Here is a 23,708-nt window from a genome sequence, read left to right as displayed (position 1 = left end):
AATTGTAAACAGGAGGTCTCTGAACACATTTAACCTAAACGCAGAATATTAAAGTAAAAAAATTCATTTTTTTTTTATTTCAACAACAAAGTGTTTCCAAATTTAAATTTTTTTTTAATCCTTTTGTTGATTTCTGTGTGAAATGTGTGCTGTTTAAGATAAAGCCTAATAAATCTCCTTCCAAAGGCCACAAGCAAGCCTACAGTTGCAGTCACTTAAGAGAAAAAGGGGGGTTGCAACAACATAAACAACAAATTAAAAAATAGCTTAATTATATCCCATAAGCCCTGACATTTACTATAAACTCTAGGAAGACTTCTAAGAAACCTTTGTGATTTTTCAGAAACCTGTTTTAAGTGTGGCAAACAACCAAACAATTTCAGCCCATACATTTAGTGTTCCCTCCAAAGCTATGCCCCAAACACACAGGTAAAGAAGCTGCTTGCAATGCGTTCTTGTGTTAATTAAATAAACAAAATACAAAATACAAAAAGTTTTTAAACTGATATTCTCATTTGAGTCTAACCATATTAATGAAATGTTTTTGTGGTTACTGTCTGGGACTAAACACTAGACCTTGCAAGCACAAAAAAAGGATGCTTTAAAGTATTTCAGCTGAAAATTCAGTTAACTTCCAAATCACATGAACTTGGTCAGTGAGTTAAATGGTGTCATCAACCACATTATTGAGAGACCAAATGCATTGTATTTTAAATCAAAATCTAACTATTCACAATTCTGCATATTAAAAAAAGTAATACAAAGGCAGACAATCAAAAGTTACAAGATTTGTACGTCATGCTGCTTGAGTATACACACTAACATTTTTAAAATATATGACTGTGTGTAAGAGGCATATACTGTACATTAATTTGATTGCGTGTCAGCAATGATACAACTATTCTCACTAAGAGATACTGTTTTTAAATTATTCAACCCCACATGCAAATTAGGTTTATTTGCAAAATGTACACACTTTCAGCTTTCAAGTTAAATAGCCCAAAACAACTAATATAACAAGCGGTTTCTTCAAAGTCAACACAAACACATGCAACAAATAAATACAAAAAAATGTTCCAAATACTGGGATCATATGAAAGTAGAGATGTGGGCTGTAGAGGTGCCTTGCCTTTCAAAAAGATACACAACTCTAAGCTTGCTCCTCTTACTTAAGATATTTTACTTAAACAGCGTCTTAGTCAAAATACATTTCACAAAACCTCTAAAAACAGTAGAGCTACATGAAGGTAGAAAAGGCTATAATGAGCATTTCTGAAGACCTGGGTGTTCATCTATCCACACTAATCAGTCCACACATGGTGTTCTCATATTGCAAACATCATACCAAATGCATAATGTGAAAAAAACAGAACCCAAATAATCTAGTTTTTGTGTCCACTAAAAAAGGGAAATGTAGAACAATTGATATAAAATTTTTTATAGAAATTCAAATGTAAATTGCTTTCATATTTTGGATTATTATTGTATTGCATAACCCAAATTTAACTTAGTGTTAACTAATATGACATTTGATCTTGCATTCAGCCCTCTTGCAGGAGAGTTGAGCCCATTTTAATATTGATTCCAATGGTTTTGGAACAAGATGTCCAACCAGCACATGGTAAGATGTCCACATATTTGTCACAGAGTTCAGGTCCTGACTAGTTATGCAGCCGTAAGTTAAGAAAAGTATTATTATTCATTATGGTTATATCAATTCATTGCCAAGCTGATGTTTGATTCAAATTGAAAGTGGAGCTACAGATCTCTAAAGCACTACAAACTGCTGATTTGTAGCTTATTCTAATCCACTATCAGTGTGCATGTGCCAGCTTACAGACTCTTCTTGTTGAAGGATTTTAACTTAGGACAGAAAAACTTTATTTTAATGCATTTGTATTATTCAAAATAAAAAAATGACTGAACTATTACACTTTTAAACCAAGCTGAAACTCTGGAGTCAGTTAGGAGCTTAACTGAATGTTAAACTTCTGCACATGCTGGTCTGTTTCCAACATTGTTTTATGTACAAAAATAATGTGAATATTTTGCATCATGTCTTCATATAAGGGTAGAACTCTGCTCATCATAAGTACATAAACTTTCTTAGGAAGAGCTTTAAGAAAACATCTACATTCTTTAACTAGCAGAATTTGTTAGCCTAATAATTAAACAGTTCACTACTAATTGTTCTTAAAAACTACATTCTTTTTTCTAAATAGTTCAGCTCACAGTGGGTGTGTCTGAATACCTAGTGAGCTCTATACATAGACAGCACTTTAAGTCATCCTACACACGCTCCCGAGAAGAAGCCTGTCTAAATTCTTAAAGTCCTGCTAACCAAGATGTCCTATTGTAACCTATATTCTGACCAAGGGATCTCCATGTGCCTCCTCACCTGCAAAGGCAATCCCTGCATTTAATACAGCGGATGGAACCGAAACAGCGAGTAATAAATTCTTATAGATTTTTATAAATGTGTGCAGGAGTAATTGCAATTGTGGGTTTGGCAGTGACAATTTAACAGTTCTCAGTACACAGAGGGAGATGTTAGCTGGCATGCTAGCGTGTCATCTCAGCCTAATGGTTTGAATGGCCTGAGGCTACCTCTGTAAGCTAACACTGCAGTGGTAGGCATGAAACAGGAAAGACACATATGAACCAGATCATTTACAAAACACTAACGATAGTAAGCAAAAAGAATAGGAGAAAAGAGTACATTTTAGCACAGCCCAATCTCATTAAAGACATAGAGTTAAGTAAAGTTAATCAAAGCCTGCAGGGTTGGTATGCTCCCATGGTGCAGCTGCCGTTAATGCTCACTTACAAAAAAGTGCCAGTTTTATATTTAGCCTAAGAAAAAAGGCAGCCTGTCAGTTATGTACGCAAGGTTCTACTGTTTAAATGATCATTCCACAACATAAAAGCATCTGGCAATTTCCAAAGAATACCTCAGCTTCTTAGGTCACTAATAAATAAATGCAAACCAGAAATCTGATGTTAAAGAACTAATAATATTAGACCCATTAACTGTGACATAAACTCACCAAGTACTTTATTAGGTACATCTAATTGGTATGTACATTGTATATGTGTGATTATTTTATAAGCTAAGTATACAATTACTGCCTATGGCCCACAAGTTGCTCTGTACATTTTGCCACCAGACCACATAGGACTCACTAACCAGGGTCCTATTGAGGGCTTTTTCAATTGATACATTGGGTACAGGGAAAAAGCAACATAACATGCACTAAGCAACATATGAGCTACAGTCAGTAACTGTATACTCACAATGCTTTCTCTATGATTATAAATAAACAGCTAATGCAAACACCTGGTAATTGAAGCTAATAAAGAGTTCAGTGTGTACATACAAATAAAATACACCACATGTACAACTCATGCAGATCTGTAAAACATTTAGGGATCACACAGTGCTTAAATGGGGATATATGGTGTCTAAACACTTGAGAGTACATAGGTGCAAAGCCATGTGTGACAATGCCAGATTTATTGACACCTGCTTATTGTCACACTCAAAGCATAAACTCAATATGCTCCTATTGGAGTACCTAATAAAAATAATTAGCAGGTTGATTTGCAGTTGGCATGGAACTAAACAAAAAATGTTTAATCAAAAAATGTGCTTAAACAAAAAATGTAATTACTATTGTACTAGTAATAAACCTTCTTAACTTTACATGGGCTTTTCTAATAGGTTTGCAGAAAACATTACAAAGCAAAGAAGGCTAGCAATAAATTGTCCAGTGCTGCAACCCACAACTACTGAAAGAATAACCTTGTTTGAAGTTAAGAACAAAGTTTGAATTAGTAGTTAAATATGTGGCAAATTAAAAACAATAATGACAATTAATTATGATTTTACAAAACTCACAATTAATTAGCACTTACCAATCTTTTGGTTGAAAATTTTGTCAAATGTAAGCTCATCTCTCTCTTCCAAGTACTTCTGCATCACACTTCGAATACTGGGAAAAGAAAAAAAAATCAGAAAGGTTTCAGTAACTAGAAAAAATGCAGCACATTGCAGATAGTACAACATTAAGTAGCCAGAAAAAGCTAAAATAGAATAAACACTTAATTTCTTTCTAAAAGAAGTATGTCATTCCTGTTTACATCGATCCTTGTCCTTGTGTGATTCTCTCCCATAGCTTCTGTACTTTAGACTATGTTCTTTAAATACTTTACATAATTTTAGGGTGAAAATATTATACATTTAATCAGCTTTAAAGAAAGTTCCATTGTGCTTGCCAGTCTAAACTTTTGGTTGCTTAAAAACAATTAACCACATTTTCAAAGCTAACTCACAATGACATAGAAAAATACATTAAGAGTGTAAGAGTTTGCCAGCTTTGGTTTGATAAAAACAAATCCTGGTGTGTTTGCTCTGTCAGTTTGTTACAGTAAATGTGAACACTTTATTTCAAACTTAAGCACCAAATAAGTTGTTTATAAACAAATTCTGGCAATTTTTTTTCAGATATGAACACAATACAAATCAAAGGCATCTAACCGAACCAACCATATAGGATGTGCAACACTAGGATAGGCAACACTAAAAACAGTAGACAGGTGCGCATAGGGGCGGCACGGTGGCTCGATGGGTAGCACTGTCACCTCACAGCAAGAAGGTCCTGGGTCCAATCTCCAGGTGGGGGACAGCGATGGACTGGTGCCCCATTCAGGGTGTTACTGTGTGCCTTGCAGCCATTGAAAAGCTGGGATAGGCTCCAGCACTGCCCCCCTTCCCCCCACCCCCAAACACAACCCTAATTGTATAAGCGGTTAAGAAAGTGAGTGAGTTAGGTGCGCATAGGTGGTGCAGCGCTAAAACACACTAGCCCACCAGAGCTGAGATCTTGAGCTCTTAAGTTTGAATTTTAACACTGCTATTAGCTGGCTGGGCACCTACAAAGACACACGATTGGCTGAGTGTCTGTAAGGGGAAGGACCATGGATGACAGGGAACCCTGTCACTGGGCAATTACAACCTCTGCTGACCAGTCAAGAAGACCAGAAGCATTCTGCATGCATGTCAAAGAGGGCGTGTGACAGTCACGGCCCTTCTTGATTGGGGGTGACAGCAACATGAGAGAAATAAGCTCCGATTGGAATGGGAGACAAAAGGGGAAAGACAATTTTTTTTAAAAACAGTAGACAGGATAAAAAAACGTAATTAGCAATACAGCAATAATTCTATTCCCATCAATTCTCACACGAACATTGTTGCAGATGCAAAAACTGATAATCAATGCTAAATTTGATTATAAATTGACATTGTGTTGTTCACAATTAAAGCGGTCATCTGAAATTTTCACTGTTAATGAATTCTGAATAGAATAGAAGGTAAACATCCATATAGCTCGTTATAATATTTTTTACTATTTAATTATCGATTATTCCACCTCTATTTATTTTAGTTATCTTTCATTCTTTATTATTTTTTACTCTACCTCTCATACCGTCTTGGAGCAGTCATCTTTACATTTCCACTGTACTTTGTACCAGCTACAATTGCACATGTGACAAATGAAAACCTTAACCTTGAAAACCTTGCATCCTTTAGGTTTTATGTGTCATTATCAACATAATGGCACTTAATAATATATAACAATACAAAACATAACAATAATATAACTAGCCATATTGGAGAGAATTTTAAACTAAACAGCTAGCTAGCGTTCATTTAAACTCAAACGCTAGGTATTACACTATTACCTTACTACAATACATATCTCTGCATTTACATTAAATTGCTCCTCCTTTTCACTGTCCCTCTTTTATCCTTCCCCTGCTACTACCCGCCTTTAACAATCTTCAGTGCCTTCAATGCATTTCACTCTCAAACAATACTGCAGCTTTATCAAGTCTTTCAAACACTTGCAGGCATGCTGTCAAAATCTCACCTTTTTGTCAAACGGCCTTTTAGCCTCTAACCAAGGAGAATGTAGCAGCACTATGCAAGTTCTTCAACGTAGCATGAAAGTGTCTTTTATTTGTTATTGGTTGGCTTCTAAACACCCTTTTCAATACTATACACCTTTTTCTATTAGCTGTATAGTACCGCCTACATATTTATTATTTTAGCAATATACATCAAGCTGTTTCATCAAGAATTTAGTAACCTTCAGCAGTTGTAATACTTTTTCCAGTGTCTTTTTCAAATTATATTAGCAAGTAAAAGTGACACTTTAAATAATTGTTTAAAATTGTTTAAAATTCACATGATATGAAGCAAAACAGCTTTTTCGCTGACATTGTTTCTAAAGCTTGTGCCATTTTCTGGGCGTGTATTGTGGGCAGACAAATCAGACTGTTATCAGCAACAAATCCAAAAGCCAGGGTCTAATCATAGTATGAAGTTGTGTCAGTGCCCGTGGCAAAGGTAATGTACACTTCTGTGAAAACAGCATTATTGCAGAAAAGTACATTGAAATTTTAGAGCAAAATATGCTGCATTTAGGATGACATCTTTTTCAGAGACGATCATAAATTTTTCACTAAGACGTTGCAAAACCACATGCTGCACACATTACAAAGGCATAGCTGCAGAACAAGACGATACAGGTACTGGACTGGCCTGCCTGCAGTTCTGACCTGTCCCCAACAGAAATGAAAATGCGACAACAACTATTCTGCACTGATGCACGCCTTAAAACATGTTTGCAGGAAGAACAAGACAAAATACCACCTGAAACACTTTATCGCTTGGTATCCTCAAAGCTGAAACATTGTTGTGACAAGCGTTTTGAGAAGGAATGGCACATTACAAAGTGGTAAATGCTTTTCTTTCCCAAGTCAGACCCAAGTTTGACCAGACAAAACATGAAATATCTTCGTATCATACTGTCTTCAAAGAAATAAAAGTCAAAGTAAATGTAAGAAACACTGCTTTTTTATTCATTAGCATTTCACAAAACCCAACTTTTTCTAATTTGGGGTTGTGCAGCAACTATAACACAGTACATTAAATAATTTTCATGCTTGGACCAAATCAAATGCCAATCAAAAAGTTCCTTGCTATATCTGTTAGGTTTAGTAATTTATCTTAATAACGCTCTACACTGCTAGAAGGCCACTAACAATAGTATTAACAGTAGTATTACAAGTTTTCTTTGGTAACTGTGTGTCACTGCTCATAAATTGGGCCCAGAGTAAAATTTACCTTAAATAGAAATATGCAAATTATCTAAATGTTTTAGATTATTTGTGTTTGTTTTCTATGATAAGCTCAAATCTTTCATATACTTATTTCAAATATTTCAAACCCCAGGTCCTACATAGTGTAAAAAATATGGTATTTAGCCCATACACAGTGCCCCTATCAAGGGCACAGCTTATGAGAATCTTAGAAACTACACTGATTATGAGCTCTAAGACACCTCTTTATTTCTTGCATCTCTTTTTTTAACATGTAGAGTTAGCCCTTGTAATGAATTGTTGGCTACAGACTTGGTGTCCATGTTCATCTTACTGTTCTGCCCCATTTTATATGTTTTGCTGTTTTTTTATTAATTCTAAAGCCCTGTTGATATAAAACTCTATGATACAATTTAGATTTTGATTGCCTTCTTCTCAGTCAACTAATAATGGCTGGTTATCAGTTAAAAGAAATTGGCAAATTTGCATCCTTAGTTTTAATGCTTTCTCTCCTACTTAGTGAAGCTATCAATGAAACATCGAGAAATTAGTCAGATTCAATGTAGTTTAAATTTATTTCCAACAGCTGTCTATTATTTTAAATTAAGAAAGCAGATGCAGATAACACACACAGTTCAGCAGCACAAAGACGTGTTGCAATCTGACTCACTCAGAAATGTCAGTATATGTATTTAGATCAATTAAATGATTAAATTATTCAAATCATTAAAAATGGAACGTGAGCGCAATTTAATGTTAGAATGCTCACAATGGTATGAAATTATTTGTTGTATGATGATGTTATACTGCTTACAAATAAAAATACCTGCTTAGATATGACTTAAATATGACAGTTCTTCAGTGCAGTGTTTACCACCCAGTTATACCAAGCGGTAATGTTTTGGTAGGTATGAGGAAAGAAAGCTTCCTACAGAAAACCAAACATCTGTTTTATTTCTGGCAGTTTTATCTGATCAAAAACTGTCAAATGTATACAGTGGGGCCAAAAAGTATTTAGTCAGCCACTGATTGTGCAAGTTCTCCTACTTAGAAAGATGAGAGAGGTCTGTAATTTTCATCATAGGTACACTTCAACTTCGAGAGACAAAATGAGAAAAAAAAATACAGGAAATCACATTCTAGGATTTTTAAAGAATTTATTTGTAAATTATGGTGGAAAATAAGTATTTGGTCAATAACAAAAGTTCAACTCAAAACTTTGTAACATAACTTCTGTTGGCAATGACAGAGGTCAAACGTTTCCTGTAAGTCTTCACCAGGTTTGCACACACTGTAGCTGGTATTTTGGCCCATTCCTCCATGCAGATCTTCTCTAGAGCAGTGATGTTTTGGGGCTGTCGCTGGGCAACACGGACTCCACAAATTTTCTATGGGGTTGAGGTCTGGAGACTGGTTAGGCCACTCCAGGACCTTGAAATGCTTTTTACGGAGCCACTCCTTCATTGCCCGAGCGGTGTGTTTGGGATCATTGTCATGCTGGAAGACCCAGCCACAATCTATCTTCAATGCTCTCACTGATGGAAGGAGGTTTTGGCTTAAAATCTCACGATACATGGCCCCGTTCATTCTTCCCTTAACACGGATCAGTCGTCCTGTCCCCTTTGCAGAAAAACAGCCCCAAAGCATGATGTTTCCACCCCCATGCTTCACAGTAGGTATGATGTTCTTGGGTTCTTCTTCTTCCTCCAAACACAACGAGTTGAGTTTTTACCAAAAAGTTCCATTTTGGTTTCATCTGACCACATGATATTCTCCCAATCCTCTTCTGGATCATCCATATGCTCTCTGGCAAACTTTAGACGGGCCTGGACATGTACTGGCTTAAGCAGGGGGACACGCCTGGCACTGCAGGATTTGAGTCCCTCTCGGCGTAGTGTGTTACTGATGTAGCCTTTGTTACTTTGGTCCCAGCCCTCTGCAGGTCATTCATCAGGTCCCTCTGTGGAGTTCTGGGATTTTTGCTCACCGTTCTCATGATCATTTTGACCCCACGGGATGAGATCTTGACCCCAAGGTAGATTATCAATGGTCTTGTATGTCTTCCATTTTCTTACAATTGCTCCCACAGTTGATTTATTCACACCAACCTGCTTGCCTATTGTAGATTCACTCTTCCCAGCCTGGTGCAGGTCTACAATTCTCTTCCTGGTGTCCTTCAACAGCTCTTTGGTCTTGGCCATGGTTGAGTTTGCAGTCTGACTGTTTGAGGCTGTGGACAGGTGTCTTTTATACAGATAACGAGGTCAAACAGGTGCAATTAATACAGGTAATGAGTGGAGGACAGAAGAGCTTCTTAAAGAAGAAGTTACAGGTCTGTGAGAGCCAGAAATCTTGCTTGTTTGTGTTTGACTAAATACTTATTTTCCAGCATAATTTACAAATAAATTCTTTAAAAATCCTACAATGTGATTTCCTGGATTTTTTTTTCTCATTTTGTCTCTCATAGTTGAAGTGTACCTATGATGAAAATTACAGACCTCTCTCCTCTTTCTAAGTAGGAGAACTTGCACAATCAGTGGCTGACAATACTTTTTGGCCCCACTGTATGTAAATGTGCCTGATAGTATGAAAATACAACAAAGGGGATGCAGCATTTGTTGATGCATTGGGTTAAATTCAGCTGCGACGATGTGAACTACAAAAATACTGTGAAGTTTGCCTCTTGACCCCAAAGCATTGGTTGTTGGTATGGAGGTTTGATGAAACTTTTAAATTCACAGTTACAATAAAGACCACATCTGGGAATGGGAATTTATTCATGGCTACTTTTGCATAAGAATTGGAAGGAAAAACTGCAATAGAAACAATGCAAGTTAACACACATGGTATATAAGAAGGGCCTGCAATTAATAATCAGCTGAGCAGCAGGTATCAACAATGACAGAATTTGTGTACCATGTTTTGTTTACATAAAGGCAAACATCCACCCTTGCTTGTAGCTGCAGCCACTCTGTCAGCCCTGAAAAAGTGGTAGTGGGTCTGAGGGTTAAAGCAAACACTGTGCATCTTCATAAACTTTGCAGGGTCTTTATAAACATTACTTTAAGCACAGGGGCACAATAATGCTGGAACAGGAAACTAAATTGTTACTGCAAAGTTGGAAATGTGTAATCACCTTTATAATATCTATTATAAACTTTTTTACAACTGTTGTGGCTGTAACACACATTTCTGAGTAAGTAAATTTTGGTAACTGACTGATATGATAATTTTGCTTATGCCTCTACACAATATTTATGTACATAATCAATGCTAATGCTCAGTTTATTACACCTAATTTTAGATCTTCAAACAAAGTTTTAAAAGATAATTTAGTATAAATATATTTCAAATCTATATGTAATACAATCACTGGGTTTAATTAGATTAAGCACACTCAGACCTGATTACATACATACACACTCACCAAGCATTTTATCAGGCACAGACTGATAAATTTATAACGTCTATAATGATTATCTTATAAGCTACACCAACCATACAGATGAACTTTAAGGGTATACAGTTACTGACTGTAGCCCATATGTTGCTCTGTACATTGCCACATCACTGTATTCTATTAATTAATTAATTAAAAAAAGACCCTCAGAGGACCTCCACTAACCAGATAATAGTTGGGTAGTGGACTAACCCCCAGCACTGGAATGACACTAACATGCAAATAACATGGTTGTGTTGTACTGGTATGAGCTACAATGCTGGGAGGTAAATAGTGCTCCGCCTCAAAGCATAAAGCCAACTGCACACTTTGATCAGAAAATGTCCACTGATAAAAGACTACAAAAAATTTACACATATTGTGCACAAAAAAAGAGAATAGATCTAATCCCTATCCTTACACCTATAATAAGTACTAGCCAAAAGGTATTAATAGTATATAAAATCCCAACAACATTGCTGCACTACATACACTCATGGCAAAAAATGTTTTTTATTAACAAGATAGTGTCATTGCCATGTTGTAAATGGCCCACTACCCAACTGTTATCTGGTTGATGGGGGGTAACTTTCAATTAATAAATTAGGGTACATATAAAATGCTTGTAAAATGAAACCTAATGAAGTACCCGGTGAGTGTGTTTACACAAACAAAAACACAAACCCCCAAAAAATTGGCAAAAATACAGCAATGACTGAAAATCCTTTTTGACTAAGATTGAATAAAAAACTATAGAAAGACAATTTTTTGTTTGTTTTAACCAACCTAATGCAGACAAAAGGTGACACCATTAAAAGACCAATACATAAAACTTTCTTTACTGAGAGACTGAACAGCAACTCCTGCAGATACAGAATGTGCTGAATAAAGAGCAAAAAATAAAATAAAAAATACAGTCACAACAAGGCTATGTAGTCATGGTCTTAAAGAACAAGTAGCAGCCTCTAAACCACATCTTAAAAAGGTAAATAAAGCAAAAGGCTTGGCATAGAAAAACATCCTATTAACTGATAAAATCAAAACTGAGATTTATGGTCATGATAGGAAAAGACGAGGAAAAAAATACCAGTTTATCAATACAACAGTAAAGCATGGTGGTGGAAATATTTTGCCTACTCTGGAGTTGGGCACCTGCACAGAATCAACTACACCCTGACAACATTCTTCAGAGACATGCTATACGAGGAATAATGGCACAAAACACATCTTAAAGCCACATCTATACAAGCATTTATATGTAGGGAACCTTAAAGACAGACAAAGCTCATCATTTAGTAACATCACAAGATGCTGGAAAAGCATGGATTATCAGATTTGCATGCCCATGCCAGCTTGAGTAGTTGCTGTCATTGCAACAAAAGGGAGACATACCAAATTCTGAGAAATTCTAAAATTGATGTTAAATTCATGTTGAATTTCAAAGATTCAACTTATGATCACACACACACACCCACACACAGGCTCTTTTAGGCAGATGGGTGTACTACACAACATCAAACACAGTCAAACCCCCTGAAATAAACAGTTACCTTGAAAAGAGTAGTCTACCCACAAGTCTTTGCATTACCAACTTTTTTGTAGGTGCCCAGTGGCACTAGGCAAAGATGCAGTGGATGACAGTTGCGCCTTCAAGTTCCATATTGACCACAGCACCCTGTGGTCATACAGGGCCAATCACTATCGAAGAAACACTGGAGGCAATCAGAGACGACAGAGAAAAGGGCCTCTAGCCGTTCATATCACTGGGCATTGACTCGGCGGAATTGCTTAAGTACAGTGGCAAATACGTAGTAACACAACTCTATGAGATTTTCAAATCAAAAAGAAAAGGGCTACAAACAGAGCATGTCTCACACAACTAAAGTATACACCCAAATTCTCCTAAATAGAACACGCAACACATTCGAGGCGACCAGAGCAATCTACACCAACTCCTGAAGCTTGGTCATAAAAAATGAAAAGCTCACCATGAAATGCCCAGTGACATTGAGTGTCCTTTAAGGCAGACACACACGCCCCACTTTTGTTCATCATCATGATGAACTATATCATGAACAGTGCACTCGAACGTAGGGCTGGGCGGTATGACAGTACATTCGGTATACCGTCTTTGATTCCTCATACGGTATGGATTTTTCGTATACCACCATACCGTAACATAGTTCATTTTAACAGCTTTAGGCCTCAAAAGGCAGCAGATCATATAATATTGTTCACCGCTAAAAGTGCTATGGAGCGTGCAGATTAAGTAGTTAGCCAATTAGTGTTAGCATGACAGTGTTAACAGATGAGAGGGGCTTCCTCAATATGGTGAAAACAAAAACCAAAAACAGATGGAGAATGAACAGAGGAAGACCAAATATGCACCGGAAGAACCTGCCAAAGAAATGAGGCGAATCGGCAGTTTAAAACAGACTACATGGTGATACATGGTGAAATTAAAACATTTATATTCTATGTACTTATGACAGTATCTTAAAAAAATACTGTGATACAAACTTTTGGTCATACCGCCCAGTCCTACTCAAACATAACACATATGGCATCCCAACCAATCATAGGGAGGGTACAAGAACCCGTGAGACAAAGCTAGTGACATACGTCAATGACTTCAACTTCGCCAACACTGGTTTCCTCAAGTACAGCTGAGAAGCAAGTCAAGCCCAGCTGGTCACAACCTCTAGCGAGCCAATGAAGTCGGCCTCAAGGTCAGTTATAAAAAGAAGTCTTCACAATCTCTGTTTTCATATACAGTGGTATCTTGAAACTCTACGTCAACCTGTTCTAAGACTGGCGTCGAGTTTTAACGACGTTGAGTTTCAAGGTATTTGAAAGGTTGTTTTTGACACTTATACACTAAAAATAACACTAACACACGATTTGCAGTACAATAATGATGATACTATCACATTATCAACTACTACTGTGTAGTAACTGTCACATTGGAATGTGATTGGCTGCTTCTTATATGTAAGACTGACTAATGTCCGGTTCGTATATTTGCCATAATACCAATACCAGTAAAATAAGCTAACACTCAAAAATTAAGTCCTGTGTAAATTGTTTGAGACGAACAAATTTCTTAATAATTTGAAAAATTGTCCCATTATATACACTGATCAAACCTTTTAACTATCTCTATTAATAAATGCAGTGTGCAAGCTGTAGCCTAGTGGTTAAGGTACTGGACTAGTAACCAGAAGGTTGCTGGTTCAAGCCCCACCATTGCCAGTTTGCTGCTGTTGGGCCCTTGAGCAAGGCCCTTAACCCTCAGTTGCTCAGACTGTATACTGTAAATGTAAGTCGCTTTGGATAAAGGCGTCTGCTAAATGCTGACATGTAAATCACAGTACTTCATACATACTACAGAAAGTACTTGCAAATTAAAGACTTTTATGCCCTTTTTTATAAGCATTTTGCATGTGATTCTTTCAGCATGTGTGCAGGTGGGCATTGCTAAGTTCTTTATTTGCAGACTGTATGGTGCCAGTTTAATATGACACTACCAATACTTTACAAAAACTATTGTTTTTACTTTTGCTCTTTAAACCTTACTTTTAAATCACATATATAAATTTACATTTAAGTTGTCACACACACAATCATACACAGTATAACATGCAGTGAATTGCTTACATAGCTGTCCGTTGCCAGAAGAAGAAGGATTAGAATATGCATAGAGGAAAATATATAAAGGGAGTAGCATATAAAATTTAAAGGTGTTAGCACTAAAATGCATGTTTGGATGAGGGCACGAGCTGTGCTATTGGATATAAACAAAGCCCATTCACACTTGTGGTATTCAGCTGTGTGTCATTTACACATGTAGCTTTCATTTAGTAATTTTGCAAGCCACACTATGTCTACATAATGTTGTACAACAAATTATAGATACAATGTATTTAGTGAAATATACACATCAAACACTTGAGTTTATTAGTTTATCTTTATGGTTGTAACCCAAAAGATATTGTCAAGTTATTCCAGTGTCCATAAAAAATCCCTGCTGTAAAAAGAGATAATAATTTCTGTTTCTGCATTTCCTATGGGAAAATCTATTATATTCTGAAGTATAGACACTTTCTGGGTCAGAAGTAGTTAATACATAAGTGTTTCACAAAATAAAAAAAATTGGACTGTAATAAAACACAGGTCCCAGTCAAAATGTAAGCCGATCCGTAATTGTTCTCATTTTAAACACATTACTAATTTAACTGTTTGTGTGAAAACTTATTTAAATTACATCTCTGCATAACGTTACATACATAACGTTTATAATAAAATTTACAATGTAGATTCTTATAAAATACGATTAGCAGCCCTAGCCACTCTTGATGGATTTGGGCAGGGCCTGTACAATTTTTAAGCTTCAGTAAAAGTATGGTATTGTTAAGGATGTTTCTAGTCTAAATTACAAATGTATTTTAATACTGTAAAAAAAAAAAATAATAAAAAAAATAAAAAAAAACTTTTACGCAGTGGTAAAACACACTAGCACACCAGAGCTGACATTTTGAACTTGTCGGTTCAAAACTCAGCTCTGCCATCCGGCTGGGCTGGGCACCTACATGAACAACAATTGGCTGTTGTTCATACAGGGTGGGAGTCAGACAGGGAACTCCTCATAACTGAGGCAATTATGACCTTTGCTGTCTGACTGATGACGCCTGCACAGAGTCGGGGAATGATGCATTGATCAGGGTAACTGTAGCTCAGTGATTAAGGTACATGACTAGTAATCAGAAGGTTGCCGGTTCAAGCCACACCTCTGCCAGGTTGCCACTGTTGGGCCCTTGAGCAAGGTCATTAACCTTTAATTGCTTAGACTGTATACTGTTACAGTACTGTAAAACGCTTTGAATAAAAGCGTCTGCTAAATGCAGAAAATGTAAATGTAAATCAGGGTGTGGCTCTCTGTGCAAAGCTGATCTGCATATGAACTCGCCTTGTGCATGTGAAAAGATGCAGTCGGCTACTGCACACGTGTTGGAGGGGGCGTGTGTCAGTCTTGCTCTCCTTAATCAGGGCAGGGATCGGCATCAGTAGAGAGGAAGCATAATGCAATTGGGTAATTGGACACTAAAAAAAAGTCAGGAGAAAAAGAGGAAAAAATGCATAAACAATTTTTTTTTTAAATCAGCAGTTACAATATTTTAATTGTGCATGTCATGATATGAAATGATAAAGTGTTTGCATGCTGGGGGTCAACTCAAAAATATTTTAGATTTTTTTCTTTATTTAAATAAAATATAATCTTAAAGAATAAAAAAGTCTATTTGTAGTCTGCTTATGTCTTAGATCACCTTAGCAACAGGTGGCCTTTGCTTCACAGCATGAGTGAAACTTTAGAAAATTCCATTTGTTTATTTGTTTGTTTGTTTATTAGGATTTCAACGTCATGTTTTACACTTTTGGTTACATTCATGACAGAAACGGTAGTTACTCGTCACACAAGGTTCATCAGTTCACAAGTTTCAAAGTCAAACACATGGACAATTTTGTATCTCCAATTCACCTCACTTGCATGTTTTTGGACTGTGGGAGGAAACTGGAGCTCCCGGAGGAAACCCACGCAGACATGGGGAGAACATGCAAACTCCACACAAAAAGAACCCAGACCACCCACCTGGGGATAAAAATTCTATTTAAAACCAGAGGGGAAATACCCAGCATTAATATTCACAGATATGAACACAATAAATATAATGTATAATTATAAATAGAGAATATATTAATTCATTCTCTTTTTTACAGTGTTTACTTTCACTACACCCTAATTCTTCTGTCTGGATAGCCCTCATGTGATGACAACGACTGCTGTATTGTGCCTACCATGCTAATGTGGTGAGGGAATGAGATGTGTGACACAGTAGGTAAACAGTGAGGCATTAAGATAAGTTTAACCTTCATAAGAAAGAACATCTACATTTTCAATCAGTGTTATTACAAAACTCAGTTACAGAGATGTTAGGAGAGTAAATAAATACTAACAACAAACCAATCATTTCTAAATTTTCTTTGACAATTATGGGGGGAAAACATTTTTTTTCTTTGGTAAATATATTCTTATTCCAAATTTAATACCAGCAGCACATTCAAACAAAGCTGGGACAGAAGCATGGTTACTACTGTTACAGCAACTTTCCTTCTTAGAATAAGGATAATCTATGACAAATAATCTGCCTTTATTTGTCATATACAGTGGGGCCAAAAAGTATTTAGTAAGCCATTGATTGTGCAAGTTCTCCTTCTTAGAAATATGAGTCTGTAATTTTCATCATAGGTACACTTCAACTATGAGAGACAAAATGAGAAAAAAAAAGCCAGGAAATCACATTGTAGGATTTTTTAAGAATTTATTTGTAAATTATGCTGGAAAATAAGTATTTGGTCAATAACAAACAAGCAAGATTTCTGGCTCTCACAGACCTGTAACTTCTTTAAGAAGCTCTTCTGTCCTCCACTCGTTACCTGTATTAATGGCACCTGTTTGACCTCGTTATCTGTATAAAAGACACCTGTCCACAGCCTCAAACAGTCAGACTCCAAACTCAGCCATGGCCAAGACCAAAGAGCTGTCGAAGGACACCAGGAAGAAAATTGTAGACCTGCACCAGGCTGGGAAGAGTGAATCTACAATAGGCAAGCAGGTTGGTGTGAATAAATCAACTGTGGGAGCAATTGTAAGAAAATGGAAGACATACAAGACCATTGATAATCTCCCTCGATCCCATGGGGTCAAAATGATCATGAGAACGGTGAGCAAAAATCCCAGAACTACACGGAGGGACCTGATGAATGACCTGCAGAGAGCTGGGACCAAAGTAACAAAGGCTACATCAGTAACACACTACGCCGAGAGGGACTCAAATCCTGCAGTGCCAGGCGTGTCCCCCTGCTTAAGCCAGTACATGTCCAGGCCCGTCTGAAGTTTGCCAGAGAGCATATGGATGATCCAGAAGAGGATTGGGAGAACATCATGTGGTCAGATGAAACCAAAATGGAACTTTTTGGTAAAAACTCAACTCGTCGTGTTTGGAGGAAGAAGAATGCTGAGTTGCATCCCAAGAACACCATACCTACTGTGAAGCATGGGGGTGGAAACATCATGCTTTGGGGCTGTTTTTCTGCAAAGGGGACAGGACGACTGATCCGTGTTAAGGGAAGAATGAACGGGGCCATGTATCGTGAGATTTTAAGCCAAAACCTCCTTCCAACAGTGAGAGCATTGAAGATGGAACGTGGCTGGGTCTTCCAGCATGACAATGATCCCAAACACACCGCTCGGGCAACGAAGGAGTGGCTCCGTAAAAAGCATTTGAAGGTCCTGGAGTGGCCTAGCCAGTCTCCAGACCTCAACCCCATAGAAAATTTGTGGAGGGAGTTGAAAGTCCGTGTTGCCCAGCGACAGCCCCAAAACATCACTGCTCTAGAGGAGATCTGCATGGAGGAATGGGCCAAAATACCAGCTACAGTGTGTGCAAACCTGGTGAAGACTTACAGGAAACGTTTGACCTCTGTCATTGCCAACAAAGGTTATGTTACAAAGGATTGAGTTGAACTTTTGTTATTGACCAAATACTTATTTTCCACCATAATTTACAAATAAATTCCTACAATGTGATTTCCTGGATTTTTTTTTTTCATTTTGTCACTCATAGTTGAAGTGTACCTATGATGAAAATTACAGACCTCTCTCATCTTTCTAAGTAGGAGAACTTGCACAATCAGTGGCTGACTAAATACTTTTTGGCCCCACTGTATACATATACATGTGTATAATAGAAAAAAAATCTTTATCCCAGCTGTCAGAGAGCAATGGCAGCCGCTGTATGGTGCCACTGCAGCCAAGATGGTTTAACAGCCTTGCTCAGGGGCCCAACAGTGGCTGCTTGGCAAAGCTAACAGTTGGTAACTCAAAGCTCTACCCAGGAGGCTCCCACTGTCCCTTTAACAACACTGAATAGTTGTTTAGGGATGTATAATAAACAATTTAGTAAGAATATAAAAAAGTATGCATTATTTATTAAAAGACATTGTAACTCGGCAGTAATGATTACATGCTAAATTTCCTAAAAACACAAGCATAGTTAATATAACATAATAAGCAAAGAGCTATTATTTTACTAAGGCATGACACAAAACATCCAAGTAATTTTTTGTAACACAGGTACAGAGATTTTTGGTAAAACACATCCACATGTGCAAAGTTTCACAGGCAGTCTGACCTCCTACTGACACAAAAACATTACCATTTGTTTTAAAGCATAATAGTTTAGTTGTTCATGATTTCAATCATATAAATGCAAGTTTTCCAGTAAGGTTGAGAAACATCAGGTTTTGAAAATTCCATCCAAAACAGGAGTGAATGTGCCCCCACATTAATATGCACTAGAGCTGGGTGGTATGACAGTACATTCAGTATCCCGATTCCTCATACGATATGGATTTTTCATATACCACCATATCGTAGCACAGTTAATGCAACAGCTGTAAGCTTCAATAGGCAGCAAATCATATAATATTGTTTGCCACTAAAAGCGCTATGGAGCGCTGTGCAGATTAAATACAGTTCACTTGTTAACCGGGTAGCGTAAGCATAACAGTGTTAACAGATGAGAGAGGTTTTCTCGATGGAAAAAAAACAAAAAACAAAAACAGCAAAGAAATGAGTTTAGAAGTTTTTTTTTGTTCAGACTGATTAAAACACTATATACTGTACAGTTTGTCACGGCACAGTTAAGCGACGTTACTACCGGGGCAAAAATACTTCAGTTTAATTGCTATACCAACGTTATACCAACAACACCGAAGCAAGCTGGAAGCATAGTTATCCTCTTTTCTACAACAGACCTGTGATCAAGTTGTGCAATCAGTGGAGTCATACCTCAGTATAACGGTATAACTGTGCACTGTGCATAACATCAGTGGTGACTCCATTATATATTGTCATTTTGTGGGGCCAAGCAAACCTTATAGTACTCAAAACCTTCACAATATACATGGTAAAAAATTTTGTTACAATCTATGTACTTAAGACAGTAAAATCAGCCACAGACATATAAAAAGTCCAAGTCATACAATAAATACATTCTGTGAAACCGTCAGAATCTTAAAAAATACCGCAATACAAATTTTTGGTCATACCACACAGCCTTAATATGCACCGATGTTTGTTTGTTAATTAAGATTTTTTTTTAATTTGGGTTAGTTAATTAGGATCATGTTTTACACTTTGGTTAGATTCATGACAAAACAGGTAGTTATAGGTTACACACGATTAATCAGTTCAAATTCTATGTCAAATACCGTTTGGCACTGGGCAATTTTGTATCTTTAGTTCACTTAACATACTGTCTTTAATGCCGTTGGACTGTGAGAGGAAACCCAAACAGACATGGAGAAAACAAGCAAACACCACACAGAAAGGCCCAGACCGGTCCAACTGGGAATCAAACCCAGGACCTTCTTTCTGTAAGGGGACAGTGCTACCCACAAAACACTGTGACGCCCCGCTCAAGGAACAGCTAAAAAATTAAAACCACTACAGTTAATGTCAGTTGTGTCTGGTGTGAGATCAATAATGTAATTGATTGTACATGAGCAAATTTATAATGTTTTTTTTCTAAGCAATTAAAATTTTTGCTGTTTTATTCTGACACATTTTGCATTTCGAACGAAGGTAAACAGTAAGGACGGATAATTAATAGATACTTGACAAAGACGTTACTGCTCTATAAATGCTGTCAGTTAATTGGGTAAATTAAATTTGTTTCCAATGGCTTAGGATGATCTCTTTCAGAAATACAAACGACACATAATAATGGTGCAGAGTGAGTGGTGCTGAAATGTAACTCAATCTCATCAGTGCACATAGGCTGGTTCTGTTTACAGTTGTACCCTCCCTGAGAGAGCAGCAGTTCTTGAAGAGGAATACATTTGTATAACTTCAATTATGAACCAGGAAATGTTCACAAAGCACAAAGATTTAAAACATCTTGCAATAGGAAAACACAAAAATGCAACATACACATGTACTTGTTCCTACAGCCAAGCCTCAATTAATTCAAAACAAAATTGAAATGCCTGTGGCATACATAATATTAATGCAACTTCATTTGGATATTACTCAAAACAAAAGTAAATACATGTTTTATAACAAGTATGCACTGTGTTATTTTGTTAAATAACTTTGTTAAAGTTAGACAGCTTAAAATGTAATGGCCTTTTGGATGACACTGCTAAACTATGTAAAGTGTGACTAACTTTCGATTATACTGTATGATCACAATTCAGTGACATTTTTACCATGTCCTTTGGTTTAGGGTATATCAGTTTTTAAACCAAATGTTGCTTAAATGTTCACTCTTATGGGTTAAGAAGGCTAGTAGGCCACAGTAAAATTGATATATCGCTTGCATTGAGTTTTTAATTGACCTAATGGCAGAACTGATCATTCTGAATTCTTACCACGTATAGTAAGCAACTTAGATATTTCTATTGTGAAGATAGGGAGCATACTACTCCAACAGCAGGATAACACATTAAACCACGCTGATCAGAGCCAAATTGTGAATCATACTATAGTTGAAGATTTGTACACCGTTTACATTCAAAAAACATTCTCATCTACATTGTGGTAAAAGATATTTAGATAACCGATTGCTGGAAAGCACACCACTAATATTAAGCAAACTTAAACTATTCTCGTGTGTGCCAGTTGTGACAAACCTTACACAGGACTGTATATCAAATAAAGCTTACTTTAAAAAAGATAGATCATGATAAATCATTCAAATCAACGCTGTTGCCGCTAGCGTCAGGTGCTCTGACAGTCCATTGCCATTAAATTATTCCGACCTGCGATGTATGTATGACATGTAACTGAACTGCCTGAACGATCTTTTCGGTTTGATATGATTATGAAGATCAACAAAACCATTTAACAAGTGAAAAACCACGGTGACTTAAACACACACACCTAATCCACAGTCTAAAAGTAATCAACGACAAGTAGATGTCATCATTAAGTGTACGCATTTACCTAGCAGGTCTCGCTTACCTGGGTTCAGGGAGAATTATTTTCTTGCTTGCCCGGGCCGCAGGAGTAGATTTGCTTTTCTCCATCGCCATCAAATAGCTGACATCGGCAAGAACTGCCTCTAGGTCCGCCATCTTCAACGGTGCTTCGACCGAATCTATGCAGAAACAGCCGTGGGAATGTTACGGAGGGACAAAGAAATCGCCTTAAGTCTGGGGTAATCAACACAAAACGAACACGACGGCTGCAGTGCTTGAGTCCTGGGCGATCATCGAGGCGAGTCAGTCCGTTTTTACGTCTTGTTTTGCCGATCTCAAGAAACAGCCATTGTGACAGATCACACAAGATTCATGAGAGGATGGGGAAATGCGTCTGAGGCAAGCAACAACGTTGGTTAGCGATGAGCTTTTAATAGTAAAAAAAAAACTGTAACGTGAACACAAGTGCAAGCCAATCTACAACAATAAGTAGCTGGATGTTATAATAGTAATTCAGATTCGATTTCCCTTTCAGCCCCCACCCCTTTCACTGATCTTATTGCGAAAACCCACCTGCTGGTTATGACTGTCAAAATCGACTTAAATGAGTAAACGTCAATTCGCACATCAAAATACTGTAAGCAGGCTAACCCAATTAACCAGTGTACGCAATTTCTTAATAAAGCAGTTCTCTATAGCGTCAGATTCGTTTGTAAATAACGCGCGGTACAGCCTAACCAAACACGAATACGGTATCCCTACGATGAAACAACTGTCGTGTTTATAGCTGTTCCTGTGTAAGGGTTTGCTACAAACGACTCACCGAAACATGAAAATAGGCATGTAATGTGCTAATGTCACGGTGTTTAGCTAAGGTTCCTGTGAATTTGAATACACTCAAATACAAAGCAAATTTACCACTTGAACCCCACAAATTAAATACAATTAATTTCCTTCCAGTGGCACATATTTGATGGCAAGATTTATAAGGGCTCACCGTCCCTACTTGATAAAATTATCGATATCGCCCAGCTTGTTAACAAACTAGTTAACTATATCTGTCACAAAACTGCCAAACATGCGTATGGACTGTTTGTTTAGTTATCTATCACTGGCGTAGTAGCTAGCTTAGGAGTTAGAATAACCATAACCATACTTGATAAGTCAATGTACTTTCAAAAACAGCTACCGCTTCTCTATTTTGTTAGGGGACAACAGAGAAGGCATAGTTTAAAATTTAACACAATTTTAGACAAAACCGCACTTTATTTACAAGACAAAATTACATAAGCGATCAAAACTCGTAGTTTTACAACCCTGGCCTCATCTCCACTAGTTGCTTAAAACACAATATTTATATACAGTTTGGTGTTTAATAAATGTCTTTTTCTAAACAGTAGACTGTGAGATAAGGTTATGGCTTTATATTATTGCTATATGGGTAACAACCCGCTGGGGGAGGGGGCGCTCGAAAGGGAAACCAGCTAAACGTTAGCCAGCTCTACGAGTTTTTCTCCAACTTTAAATTTAAATCCATTAAACGCGCCTATGCAGATTTTTGTTTGCCACCTGTTCGGTATCGGCATATGCAAAAGTAAGGTACAACGCTTTCAAAAACAAATATATGTGGTACGCAGTGGCTAAGCAAACTTCTTAAGTGTTCTAAAACCACAAAGCTAAGTCTTGCGGAACTTCATTTTCATGGCTAACTTACTTAGCAAGCAGTCCAAAAACGAATACACCACTAGGCTAGACAGTTAGCTAAACCGAGCATTAACGTTACAAGACTAAAATCTTGTTTATCTAAGCCTGTATACTGCCACACATCCAGCTTTTAAATGATGTTTTATCAAAAATGAAATAAACTCTTGGCGTTCTTGCTTCTCATCTTGAAGTCCTCTTAGTCGTTAGCATAACACATCCGCATTTGAGATAAAGTCTTCAAACTGTACATTCTATTCCAGCATAGTTCACCAAATCCGCCCGAACACTCGTATTCTAGTGAATTTCGTTTCCAAAAACAAGTCTCTGTGATGTTTTTTCCTTTGTCTCGACGACAATATAA

At 37.1% G+C, this 23,708-nt stretch overlaps 1 protein-coding gene across 2 annotated transcripts in view; it reads right to left on the bottom strand.

The window, feature by feature from the left end:
* The window catches only part of grk3 (G protein-coupled receptor kinase 3), a 69,075-nt gene extending 45,671 nt beyond the window's left edge, over window positions 1-23,404 (bottom strand). Inside the window, exons 1-3 of one of the 2 annotated variants that reach the window (XM_063013656.1) lie at window positions 23,358-23,404; window positions 21,687-21,822; window positions 3,916-3,992 (exon numbers count right to left, since the gene is read on the bottom strand). In XM_063013656.1, coding sequence (XP_062869726.1) covers window positions 3,916-3,992; window positions 21,687-21,799 — 190 coding nt within the window. In that variant the 5' untranslated portion in view covers window positions 21,800-21,822; window positions 23,358-23,404. Of the gene's footprint in view, window positions 1-3,915; window positions 3,993-21,388; window positions 21,404-21,686; window positions 21,823-23,357 lie in introns of those variants that run through there. The other variant, XM_063013657.1, reaches the window with a different exon arrangement.
* Between the last annotated feature and the right edge of the window lie 304 nt (window positions 23,405-23,708).

The sequence above is a fragment of the Trichomycterus rosablanca genome, chromosome 18, assembly GCF_030014385.1.
Source record: "Trichomycterus rosablanca isolate fTriRos1 chromosome 18, fTriRos1.hap1, whole genome shotgun sequence".
NCBI lineage: Eukaryota > Metazoa > Chordata > Actinopteri > Siluriformes > Trichomycteridae > Trichomycterus > Trichomycterus rosablanca.
This window is presented reverse-complemented; position numbering and strand designations above follow the sequence as displayed.